Here is a 13,178-nt window from a genome sequence, read left to right as displayed (position 1 = left end):
TAATGGGTGAGCGCGAGCACACCTACAAAATATCGTGCTGATTTAATCACTTTCTTCGTTTTCACAAACGAACGTCAACTTTCACTCTCGTATACAAGCACGCACCATCCCCTATTCCAGGAGCAGCGCTACGGCCAGTGGCCATTAAATGTTGCCTTAAATGACGGGCTAGCCTTTTATACCCTTTCAGATGTTTGTATATCTGCTGCTTTGCACAGTGTAGCAGTTTTAAGCATACACATACTATATCAAGTTATTGTTTTAGGTCGGAACAATCATAGAAGCGCTTTGTTTCTTAAGATCTCCTAGGTAATCTATACATAACCTAACCAGCTTTGATCCATAGACATAACCCTATTAAATTTAATCGAAAGTACTGAGTATAAAAACGGTTGTATTACTGCTGCACAACCGATCGAGCTAAAAGGGTAGTTGAAGCTTCGGACTCCAAAGCCCTCCAGCCAAGCCTTCCTTTTTATCCTGTCGTGACCAACAGCTTTTTAAGGAAAGCCCTATAACTTTTAGACGACGACTTGTGTGCCAGAAAGAAACAAACAAGTCACAGAGTCAGACATGCAATGCTAAGCTCCCCTACCAAAATATTATTAACAAATTAATCTTAATTTAAAAAGGTTTCGATTCGATGTGAAGTTTGCCTTAAGGTTTTCAAAACGCTCCAATTTCATACAATTTACCCAATATTCAAATTCTTTTTAGAATCAGCCTTGTAACATTCCTACGATTATACGCACGATACACAATGCAAGGCGTAACTAGATGCGGTTTTTACATCTTAATAGAAAAGCAACGATTTGAAAAACAAAATATTCCTCCATTTTTTATACCCAATACTCGAAGGTTATAGGGGTATATTAGACTTGTGGTGAAAACGAATGTGTGTAACTACCAGAAGAAAGCGTTTCCGACAACACACCCACACCATGATCTCCAATTGGGCGCCTCTTCACTGATATATAAACAATAAAGTAAAGTTGTATTACTTTACTAATATGCGTATCCGCTAGTCTAAAATAGTCAAACTAATATATGTAAGTATCTATAAAAAATTCCGACGTTTGCGTAAATTGAATGAAATTTAAAAAAAAATTTTAAAATACACTGCTTGCCCTTTACATGCCTGCATTTTTTATGGCATTTACGGAATTTTTATTTTATTGGTGCGCCGGGTTTTTATTTAATCGAAATAGTTAGACTGCCGATCGGGGATCAAATTCTTTATCTCCACAGCTCCACTTATCAGCTTTTCAGAATTGTGAAATTCATTACAATCAGATGTGCGGTTTTGCTCTGAACACACGTTTTGTTTGCACGCAGTGTATGATCGTTCTTTCCCTGTGGGGCATTTTTTTTCTGCAGAATGTTAAACTGGGTAACAAAATTGTACTTTTTTAGGTTGTTTTATACAATCGGTAAGGCCTGACTTTTTTTTGTTTAACCAGAGTGAAATCTATCGCTTAAGCCCGTTTCCCACACAGCACATCTAGGGGGAACGGTGGGATTTTTTGACTGATGTGAAACATCGGTTCCCAGTGGCAGCATCCACTAATTTATCACAAAAAAGCTGATGACAATAACGTTTCAAAAGTTAAAATAGTGATTAAGGATCGAAGAAATCTATTAGGGTAAGATAGTAAGATCTCACACTTGCATCCCAGTTGAGGCCGCGCGAGAAATGGTGCAACACCGTCGTTGAGTGTGCAAATAGATGGTTTATGGCAGACTTATCAGTCAGAAGAAAATTAATAGAACAAATTGAAAAACGCCTGCCGTGGTTTCGGATTAGTTGTGGGACACTGACACTGTGTTTACACAGGTCAAGTATGTTTCAACAAATTTACAAAGCTCTTCAACCTCTGAAAAGTAAAGTACAGAATCAAGCTATTTAATACCGAAAATTATCAAAAGAAGTTCACGAGCATCTGAGCTATTCAAAATACATAACACATATTATGTACATATGCTAACTTTTATTGAATTTATCTTCACAAGCTACACTTATTTTCATACTGCCAATTCCAAAATTTAAACTGTCAGACAGACTCGTATTTTTCGATTGCGTTTTTCGTTTTCGGTTGAAACGTCTTGATTGCAGGAAAACGCAAAGTATTGTTACTTTGATCAATTATTTAAAAGCAAAACTTGAGGTTGGGTTTAATTGCCTTGATAATGGTATCAAATTTATGTTAATGCATCAATAAGTTAACTGTTTTTTCCTTCTGCAATTAAGATTCGTTTTATTGCATTAAAATCCGTTTAGTTTTCATTTTTCTTTCAATGCTCTGAATTTACATTACTGTGTTGGATTTGCTTCCTTCTATGCGCAGTAAATTATTCGATTATCCAAATGGTAAAGAGCCATTTTCATCAAATGATTTTTATTTACTTGTGAATAGTTTTAACCCACTTCGTTTTATAAATCCCGCGAAAGTCAATATTAATGCAAAAAAATGAATACCCTTAACGTTTGAATTCCCGTGCATGCAATGATTTTAGTAAAATATTCCTATCAATTTTTGGTAGACCACAAATTTTAATGAAGTTATTCCGACAATTAAAAACTATTATTCACTCGGCAAATTATTATTATTATGATAGATGGGTACATGCTTTAACAGTATGAAACATACATTTCCAATATCTCTTATGCGCTTAAGTACACACGATTATATACATACATACGACTATGTAAGAAGTATGTACTAGGTGGCACGTGCAAATGATATTTGTTTTAGACTTATTGTAGTGGCCACAAATATTTTTTTAGCGAAATAACAAATCATTGAAGATATACGGATGCACTGAAGTGGTGGCGAGGTTTTTAATAATGATAAATCCAAAATGTGTGCAGCATGCTCATATCCAACAAGGTGATGAAACAGTAAACATTGAGAATATTATTCGAGCTGTGCCTCCTACAAACTCTGCCATAGGAGAATCGGTCGAAACTAACATGATCGATCAAGAAGCCCAGTCCCCCAAATCCACTCACGATGGCGATCTTCAAGTAAGCAATATAAATAAAATCTGCAGTCACACATGTACATAAATATGTAAATTCAAACAGTGAGTCGAAAAGCATATCGACTGCCATTAATCAAAATATTTCCAAGAGGGCATTAGCAAAGATTATAAAATACCAAGATATTGCATCAGGAGTAAAATCAAATTCAATTTTCGTTCGATGTAGTTCAATTCTCTCTTGGTCTGTCCTTCGTCTCTGACCGTGGCTCCGCCGTCTACAAGGCTTCGCTGCACTGACTGAACAGACGTAGTCGTGTAGGCAACGTTTTGGTTTGGAATTGATCAGGTTTTTGGTGGTCTCTTCTCCAAAATTGTTCCAATCTTCAGCTTTCAAGTTGTTGCACGATTCTCGTTCTATATAGCATGTATGTTCCTTAAATTTAAAAAAATTTTTTAGTTTGACGAGTTTGTGTATGCTCGAGCACCAGGTCCGAAGCATTTCTGGCTTACAATAAGATAAAATAAATAAATATTGTTAAAGAAAGCTGATCTTAACTCGGAATCTTACACGAATGTAGTATAAATCTTTTGAGAGAAAAGGTATGCCTTTAAAAATGTTCAAGATGGGGTAATATATTGCAGAACATATCTTTTCAGCATTTTCACAAAAAAGTTACAAAGTGTAACACTAAAACCCTTGTCTTTCATGGAAACAAAGACATTTAAAAGCATCTAGAAACATCCCTGCTTTTTAATGCCTTTGTGGGTGTTAGTGCTATGAGCACCCGTTTTACTTACCTTCATATTTTTATCCGCGAAATTGTCATAATTATTTCTCATTTCAACCTTCCTACGCTATTTGCTGGAGTTGGTGGTGGCTCTGCATCATTCTAGTGTCATTATTGTGGTTCTAACGAGCTACTTTTGTCAAGTTGGCGGGCAGCTACATGGTCGTGCTGTTTCCGCATTTATTTGTGTCAGTACCTTCTGCTTTTATGCAGTGGCAGTGGAAGCTTTGGCTTCTTAAGTGTACTGCCCATTGTTTTTCTTTCCGTGCCTTTTAAAATACTTGTGCCTACCGTTTTTTCTATCATTTCGAAAACTTTAAAGCACTCTTACCATCATTAAAAGCAATGGCAATCACGTACGGAACACGTGGCGCAAACCATCGTTCCCGATTGCAAAGTTTATTCATTACATCAAAAAGTAGCAGAAAAGTTAATTTTATGTAGTCGCACTAGCAACAGAAAAGGATCGAGAGATCGGCTAAGGATCCTGAGCCGGCTAAGATCAACTGGATAAGTTGGTAATTCGGTAACGGCGGGGACGAGAGAAAATCAACTGAAGATGGCGGGAGCCGATAAAGCAAAAAATATTGTATACCCAGAAGAATTTCAAAATTAAACTTAGGACCGCTAGTATCAAATAAATTGTAAATAGGAGTTTTTGGCTGATATCGCTGACTACAACTAAAATACGAATTTCGGTGTATTTCATGTTGTTCATATAAATGTATAAGATAAAAGTCAATCGAAAATAAAGGACAACCAAGTAAAGGAGACAAGACAAATGAGAGTAGGAAGATAACACACTGAGATCAATCTCGTAGTCAGTTCATGTGGCTGTGCATGACCAAAATACATTGATAATAATCTTAGGATCCGACATATACATAAATATTTATTTACAGGTGCTATCAACAATACAGAAAGATCTATCACCATTGCCCAAAAAACGTAATACTATCTCCACGGACGAATTATTTGATGCAAAGAGAGTCAAATTAGACACCAAGTCCCTCAAAACTAAAAGACCTGGCTTGACCGATGAAAAATATGATGAGACATCTTATTACTTTGAAAACGGTAAAAACGTTTACATTAAATAAATATATTGTTGATGATTTTGTATACTTTCAAGGTCTTCGGAAGGTTTATCCCTACTTTTTCACGTTCACGACATTTACAAAAGGGCGTTGGGTTGGCGAGAAAATCTTAGACGTGTTTGCTCGTGAGTTCCGTGCGCATCCTGCAGAAGAATATAAGCGCAGTATAGAGACTGGAAAACTAACCGTAAATTATGAAAAAGTTCCTGTAGACTATAGACTAAAGCACAATGATCTACTTGCAAATATCGTTCATAGGTATACTAGTATATATGTACGCTCTATAGAGGGAGCCAAAAGTACCAAACTTTCGAAACTTCAAACGGACTAAACTGACTAATTCAGCTATTAAATCCAAACCGTTTAACTACTTCTCATCTTCCCACGTATAAGGAAGCCATGAATTGCTCTTTTGAAGAACGATTGATACGACTACAGCTTAAATTAGTCAAAAATGAATATTTTGACCCTGATGCGAAATTTATATTCCCCTGAGGCAACTTTTTATCACTTGGCGGTTTAAAGTTTCAAAAGTTTGGGACTTTTGGCCGACTCAAATGCAAAAAGCACGTTAAAAAATTGCAGTTAAATATATTTTGTATTATAGGCATGAAGTCCCTGTAAGTCTGCAGTCTATTACTATAGTGCACATGGATGAAGACATTGTGGTTGTAAATAAGCCGGCCTCAATACCAGTAAGTCCATTACAACACAATAACTGATCGCAAAGAAAATGTCCTGAAACGAACAAAATTACCAGGTACATCCGTGTGGTCGGTATAGACATAATACTGTGGTGTTCATACTGGCAAAGTCGCACAACCTAAAAAATCTAAGAACTATACACCGACTAGATCGTCTTACATCTGGCCTTCTTATATTTGGTCGCACCTCAAAGAAAGCCCGGGAATTGGAACAACAAATAAGAAATAGACAAGTACAAAAGGAATATATTTGTCGCGTGGAGGGTCGTTTTCCCGAGTAAGCTACACAATTGCCGTTGTAATTACGCTATACCATACATTCTTTTTACAGTGGGATAATTGAATGCAATGAACCTATTCAAGTTGTCAGCTACAAAATTGGAGTTTGTAGGGTATCGCCAAACGGCAAAGACTGCAGGACAACGTTCCGAAGAATTTCTGAAGTTGGTGACTGTAGCATTGTTCTGTGCAAACCACTCACCGGACGCATGCACCAAATAAGAGTACATCTGCAATATTTAGGTAAGAATTTATTTAGGTACATTTCCAATGCTGATAAGAACATTGACTCTTTTACTGGCAGGTTACCCCATTGTAAATGATCCCTTGTACAACCACGAAGTCTTTGGGCCCTCTAAGGGACGAGGAGGCGACATTGGAGGAAAAAGTGACGATCAGCTGATCAACAATCTAATCAAAATTCATAATGCCGAGAATTGGTTGGGAGTTGAAGAAGGCGGAGATGTGTTAATGGAAAATCCATTAAAGTGTGAAATAAAAACTTCTGTACCAAACAAAGATTTAATTGAGATTGGAGCTCAGAATTCGAAAATAACATCAATGGTTGCTTCAATTACAGAAGTACGTACAATTCAATCCGTTGAAGCAGACATTTTTTAAAAATCATCTTTCTACTTTATAGGCTCCCCCCCAGACTGGTCACGAAGAACCAATCGACCCATTTGATTTAAATAAAACAACATATGATCCACATTGCCATGAGTGCAAGGTTAACTATAGAGATCCCAATGCCAAAGATCTGCTCATGTACCTGCATGCTTGGAAATATAAGGTAAATCACATTGTAATTTTTTTTTTTTCTGGTTCGATTTAAAAACAGTGTTTTTTACCAAGAAGGCCGCGTAACTTTGCGATCTATTATATATGTATAGACACATTTTACAGTCTTTTTTCGTAAATAAGCATAGATATAGTATCTAGATATGAATGTTTTGGTCGTGCAACTTCATGGGCTTATAAAATTCGTCACTCAAACATACACCTTACTGGTCGTACTTACGATATTTATGTAATTAAGATTTAAAATGTTTAACTTGCACATAATTAATATTGCATAGTAATACATATCCAAAATTGTTATATTTGCAGGGTGTCGATTGGGAGTACAGAACAGAGTTGCCGGACTGGGCTTGTAAAGAACTCATTGATTATGATACTATAGACCAGTAGTCGGTACTACCTACTACTGAACGTACGAAAGAGACAAGCAGCAAGCAAGAAACCAAACGGCTTCGTAAGTGTTGACTACGCACTACAAAATATGTGAATGGATGCGTCCCAACGTAAACCAACAAATACATATATTTTAAAACCAATCAATCTATAGTTTTGTATAAGGTGTCGAAAAATAGACCAAAAAAAGTTAATTAGGCTATTACATTTCGCGATCGACATCTCGTCCACCCAGCTGAGGCCCACAGTCGTATAACCAAGACATAGAGGCCATACTGATCATGCTCTTTCATCTCGCTTGCGCACTTACTATGCGTCAACTGACAATTTGTACGACTCAGTTCAAAGCATCTGTACTAAATATTATAATGGGAATTCACACACATATTCAAGAATGTAACGAGTTCGCTTCAGGCGAATATTCTTCTCGTTTGGTTAGGTAGTTTGGGAGGTGGGCTTCAAAGTGCAATAGTTGCAGGCAAAGGCATGATGTCGCATGAACTACACATAGTACATCAAATCCGAGATACACAACTAAACTCGATTCCTTCTTTCAGTTTTGTTCCTCTCGTCACATACACAGCTATTCATGGCGACAGACTACTGGGAGAAGATACGATTTTAGCCAGGTCACAGTAAACACGTGAGATACTTGGCTGATTTGTGGACGGAGGCGGAAAGACCATTGACACTTGAGAATCACAGGGAGTAAACATTGTCCCTTAGAATGTTGAAGGTGCTAAGTGTGTATAAGCAACAAATTATCATTTTATAAATATATATTTTTATATAATATAAACATAAATACCTTGTTGAAGGTTACTGGAAAACCCATGACCCCCAATAAAGACAACAAATTGTTTAATCCTGCTGAGAGCCTTTTTCATGAAATATCTTCCCGGAAAAGCGGCACGAGGCTTTAAATTTAACTTTCCCGAGTCCTGCGGCACTTGTGATTTTCCCACTTTAAATCATTTAAAGCGGGCGCCCTCTTGTTGAACCAAGCGCCCTTACCCGTTTTAGTGTTGACGGATCGATACTGCATCCACGATCGCGTGCATCGCGCCAGCAGCTGGTACATTATTTATGTACCTGCACTTTTTACGACGTACGATGTACGACGTACGTAAGTTTTTCTCGTTTCCACTTATTCATCTTTTGCATTGACTTTTTTGGCTCTTCTTTTTTTATTCCCTCCAGCTCTATTGGCCGAAACCACCTCTGGCCACAAACTGATATGCCGCGATCCTCTTCTCTTACCCCGTCAGGTAAAGTTATTAAGTTATTATTTATTCATTTACTTTATTTACCTCTTTCTTTCATTTCATCAGTTCGCTCCATCCAGTGGCCAGGAATACGTCTTTCGTGTCCATCATCGTTTACCAGGGGCTTCAAGTTTTGGTCTTCCGGTTGATATGCGCTCCATGACGGCTGCTCCTGTGCCCGGGGTACGAGTCCGTGCGCCACTCGGAACATGATACAAGGCGCGTGCGGCTCTGTCCTTTTGCCTGGGCGACCTTTAGGTCCCTCCACTGCCATAGCTCTTCCTTTCACCCCATGCTGTTTTCTCCGCCTTTCTAGTCCGCTCGCCGTCGGTACCTCCTCCGCGGTTTATGCCGCAGTAGCTCTTCGTCCTATCGGGAGGTCCAAGGGATGTGTTCCTGGCTGGACTGTGACTGGCTGTCTTGCTGCGGGCCATAGCTATGATGCCGCTGCTTCGTCGATAAGTCGACCCTGCCCGTGCGCTGCAGGGACATAACGCGAATCAAATCAGTATATAATTAAGGATAGTCATTCACAGAGGACTTATGTACCCTACGCTTTGCCACAAACCGAGTCGTATCCGATTTCACCCTGCTGATGGAGTCCTACCCAAGCACTAAGGATGCGTATTCGGGACAGACCGAGTCCTATCCCAGCTAGACGCAATCGTCTCTCAGCAGAACAGAATCGCACCCCTCGCAAGATGCGAACCTAGCAAGCCATCGTCATTCTTCGACCTGGCCATTGACAAGAAGGACTTTAACAATGGAAACTATGGGAGGGGCTACGCGGGCTACTGGATTCTAAATATATCTCGTTGTTGTTAGGTTTAAGGATATACGCTTCCATTCATTTAGATAGTAGGCACAAATGTTTTCCACTTGTTTATTTATTTATACTAAGCTAAGCTTTGATGAATAAAACTATTGAAAAGTTATCCTTGCTGTATACTGTATGGGGGACAATATACCGATTACAAAAACGCGGGGCACGCCCTAGATCAGTTCACGAATAGCGGAAAAAACTAAATATTTTTGATAAGGGGAAATTTTTTTTGATCCTTGATAAGGACTTCATCAAATCAGGAACATTTTTCCGAACACAGGAAGCCGTCGTACGTCCCGATCGGGCAACAAGAGAAAACTAAGTATGTATAGTTGGGGTGGTTGGAGTCCTTACCAAAGGATCAAGGACATTTTTCTGATCACGGAGGGCCATGACACGCCCCGTTCTTGCGACAAATAAGGGAACAAACAAGATATATATGTCTGGAGAAAATACCTTTGATCCTTGGTCCTTGAAAAGGACTTCATAAAATTAGGGACATTTTTCCGAGTTCAGGAAGCCGTCGCACGCCCAAATCAGCCCACAAATAAGGGAGAAAAGAAAACTGGTTCAATTTGTTATTTTTGAAAATTTAGTTCAAGAAATCACCGAAAACGGCGAAAATCAAATGGCCAAAAACTGGATGGGACACCAGGCCAACAGAAATCAGCAGAAAGTCGCTGAATTTTTTTAAAATTGTTGATCCCCCAAAAGTATGCACCAATTTTTTTGGCACTCGCTACAGTTGCTTGCTGCTGATTTCTGTTCGCCTGGTATCCCATCCAGATTTTGGCCATTTGACGCGAGGTTTTTTCCCTTTGTACGGTGGCGCCCCCATCGGCGATTTCTTGAACTACATTTTTAAAGCCAGTTATAAGCCCGTTTTGTTTTCTCCGTTATTTGTGGGCCGATTTGGGCGTGCGACGGCTTCCTGTGATCGGAAAAATGTCCCTGATTTTATAGAGTCCTTATTAAGGACCAAGGTTCAAGGATAATTTCCCAAGACATATATATCTTGTTTTTTCCGTTACTCATGGGCCAATCGGGGCGTGCGATATCTTCCTGTGATCGGAAAATATCCTTGATCCTTTGATGAGGACTCCGAATTACATATTTACTTTTCTTGGCTGTTTGTGGACTAATCTAGTCGTGCGACGGCTTCCTGTGATCAGAAATATATCCCTGACTTAATGAAGTCCTTTTCAAGGCCCAAGGATATCAAGGATCAAAAATATTCATTTTTTCCGCTTTTTATAGGCCGATCTGACGGCTGTGTGACGGCTTCCTGTGTTCGGAAAAATGCCCTGGCTTGATGGTGTCCATATCAAGGATCAAGGACATTTTCCCTTATCAAAAATATTTTGTTTTTCCGCTTTTTGTGAAGCAATCTGGGAATGCCACGCCTTTTTGTAATTGGGATAACTTCCGCCATACAGGATACAGCAAGGATAATTTTTTCTTAATTTTATTCATCAAAACTTATTATAAGACCGCCATATTATCGACTCAGCGGCATCATGGCTATGGCCCGCAGCAAGACAGCCAGAGGCTGCCACAGTCAAGGCAGGAGCACATTCGTAGGACATCCCCAGAAGTCCAGAAGCTACGGCGGTATAACCCGCGGAGGATGTAACGACGGCGAGCAGAGCCAGAGCCTCGCGAGCGCCCAGAGGGGCGTACGGCATCGTGGCCCCGTGCACAGGACCAGGCCCCGGTCAGTTGCCTGGAGTGGACTGCCGTCAAGGAGCATCATATCAACCGGAAGAACATCCACCGGATGGAGCGAACTGATGAAATGAAAGGAAGAGGTAAATAAAGTAAATGAATAAATAATAACTTAATAACTTACCTGACGGGGTAAGAGAAGGGGATCGCGGCATATCAGTTTGTAGCCAGAGGTGGTTTCGGCCAATAGAGCTGGAGGTAATAAAAAAAGAAGAGCCAAAAAAGTCAATGCAAAAGATGAATAAGTGGAAACGAGAAAAACTTACGTACGTCGTACATCGTACGTCGTAAAAAGTGCAGGTACATAAATAATGTACCAGCTGTTGGCGCGAACCACGCGATCGTGGATGCAGTATCGATCCGGCAGCACTAAAACGGGTAAGGCCGCCAAAGGGCGCTTGGTTCAACAAGAGGGGGCCCGCGTTAACTGATTTAAAGTGGGAAAATCACAAGAGTGCCGCAGGACTCGGAAAAGTTACATTTAAAGCCTCCGGCTGCTCATGCTCTCAAAGAAATAAACAATTCGTAATCTCTATTGGGAGCTGGGATCATGGCTTTTCAATTAACTTTCAACAGGGTTCCATGGTATTCGGCTCAGGCTACCACCTCGTCAGAACGTCAGAGCGTAGAACAGCTGGTCACACTCTGCTGCTGTCGAAATACGACAAGGTATATTTCGGTATGTTTCTGAGGTTTGGTCGGTATATTTAATAGGTCCGCGGTCACACTGGGTCGTGACACTGATGCGATCTGTCGCCTTGAACAAAATAAACAAAATAAAGCTGGTGATAATTAGGAAAGCTCCAAAATGATACACGACTTATTGTTATCCCTGCTTAACTAAGACAGGTTTGGGTATACAAGTTTTATGGTAAGAATTGGTCGAGCATCTACTTACATATGTGTTGTACTTACATAGAACTAAGTACCAACTTAAATTAATAGATAAATACTATGAACGATTACATAATGTCAACTTATTGTATTTTAGGACAACAATGCTATTGAACATTTTATCCATCCTTGCGAAAGACAACTATACATAGAAATTTTAAACATTATTAATGTTCTTCAAGAAGTTGTTCAGTTCACAGTTTTATTGAGATTAGATGAAGATGAAGATGTAAAAGATTAATAATGAATGAAAATCACAACGTTGAAGGTAAGTTCAAGTAAACTTGTAAATGACTATAGCTTGTAACGATGTATAATTTTATCGTAGAACTCCCACATGGTTTTTTTACTTCATAATTTTGCCAAAGGCATCGAGGCAGCGCTTGAGGAATATTATGATAACATCATACAGATTGAAACATTTTGCTCAAAGAATAAGCCTAATTCGCTTGCATTTGTTCATGATGCTTTACAAGAAAAACTCCCAATTTTCCTTTTTTTTTTGCGAAAACTTATTTGCGAAATACGAATGCAAAAACTACATGGATGTACAATGCTCCATAGCCTACATCAACATTCAGAGCATGGAGATTTTCAACTGGAGAGAATTACTAATATGCAAGTACCATAAAATCGACAAAGAGTGTTTATTATCTATGTACTTCTTTTAGAGTCATGAAGCCAGTCAAATTTGCATTTTTCTCAAGTCTGGCCCACTGGCTTATTTTTGGAGTGATCGACGATGTCCATTCAGAGTTTTTTATTAAATTCTCTCCACTCGATGAATCGTCCAATAATACCTCTTGCTCCAAATCATCAGCTAATAACACCGACTGGTAAGTTTCTAAAATCCGCAAACACATCTTTATTCAAAATGAATGTGCTAATTTTTAGAATGCCGCTGCTAATTGTGAAGACTATATATGGCAATATGAAATCAATATGTCAACTGCCAGGATTTTTGTCTACCATCGTAGCTGAGAAAGTTCTATTCGTGGGACAAACCATTCTTGTTTTTAAAATGGGACGAAGCTTTCAGAGAAACAATAAAAACGAGCACTGGGCTAACAATCTTTCTGATAGTACGCCCAATGATATTTACGAGCTGTGGAATGGCAAAGAATCTTTATTCTTTGGCATGGTAGAAGATCTGAATAACGATGAAATTGATGTTTTTCATATCGAAAGCGTTATAAACGAAATAAAGAAATACGTAGCATGCGTTTGTCAGAGATAGCCCTAAATGAGGTTGATTTAGAACGCCAAATGGGATTAATAAAAGATTTCTATTTGTTAGGGCGCGGAGAGTTTTACTTAGAGTTTTTATCTCAACTAACCCGCGCTTCAGATGTCTACTGTGATTCCAGTTCAAAAAATTACACGAGATCTTTTGAGGTTCGTTTAAACAACACCTAAAATAATATGTA

At 39.0% G+C, this 13,178-nt stretch overlaps 1 protein-coding gene and 1 pseudogene across 3 annotated transcripts; both read left to right on the top strand.

Annotated features, from left to right (window-relative positions):
* The first annotated feature begins 2,789 nt into the window (after positions 1 to 2,789).
* Positions 2,790 to 8,746, top strand: LOC113565892 (RNA pseudouridylate synthase domain-containing protein 2-like). Of its 3 annotated transcripts, none has more exons than XM_026989257.1 (13): positions 2,790 to 3,025; positions 4,673 to 4,847; positions 4,903 to 5,125; positions 5,475 to 5,562; positions 5,628 to 5,848; positions 5,903 to 6,093; positions 6,155 to 6,432; positions 6,494 to 6,643; positions 6,961 to 7,105; positions 7,602 to 7,787; positions 7,863 to 8,166; positions 8,245 to 8,312; positions 8,376 to 8,746. In XM_026989257.1, the coding sequence occupies exons 1-9, from the start codon at positions 2,846 to 2,848 to the stop codon at positions 7,039 to 7,041; spliced, it is 1,587 nt and encodes a 528-aa protein (XP_026845058.1). In that variant the 5' UTR covers positions 2,790 to 2,845; the 3' UTR covers positions 7,042 to 7,105; positions 7,602 to 7,787; positions 7,863 to 8,166; positions 8,245 to 8,312; positions 8,376 to 8,746. The 3 variants fall into 3 exon arrangements, with proteins under 3 accessions (XP_026845058.1, XP_026845059.1, XP_026845057.1); XM_026989258.1 differs by having other exon boundaries at positions 7,863 to 8,170; XM_026989256.1 differs by lacking the exons at positions 7,863 to 8,166; positions 8,245 to 8,312; positions 8,376 to 8,746 and having other exon boundaries at positions 7,602 to 7,828.
* A 2,422-nt stretch (positions 8,747 to 11,168) lies between these two features.
* LOC113565888 lies at positions 11,169 to 13,146 on the top strand (annotated as a pseudogene).
* Positions 13,147 to 13,178: the final 32 nt, after the last annotated feature.

This window comes from Drosophila persimilis, unplaced genomic scaffold (genome assembly GCF_003286085.1).
Source record: "Drosophila persimilis strain 14011-0111.01,24,50 unplaced genomic scaffold, DperRS2 tig00000200-arrow-arrow-pilon, whole genome shotgun sequence".
NCBI classification, from domain to species: domain Eukaryota; kingdom Metazoa; phylum Arthropoda; class Insecta; order Diptera; family Drosophilidae; genus Drosophila; species Drosophila persimilis.
This window is presented reverse-complemented; position numbering and strand designations above follow the sequence as displayed.

Excerpts from the sequence above, each read along its gene's own strand:
- LOC113565892 (XM_026989257.1), top strand. The coding sequence starts at position 2,846 with ATGATAAATCCAAAATGTGTGCAGCATGCTCATATCCAACAAGGTGAT. Across the intron at positions 5,849-5,902 it reads GTGGAGGGTCGTTTTCCCGA|TGGGATAATTGAATGCAATG; the intron begins GTAAGCTACACA and ends TTCTTTTTACAG. Across the intron at positions 6,433-6,493 it reads TGGTTGCTTCAATTACAGAA|GCTCCCCCCCAGACTGGTCA; the intron begins GTACGTACAATT and ends TCTACTTTATAG.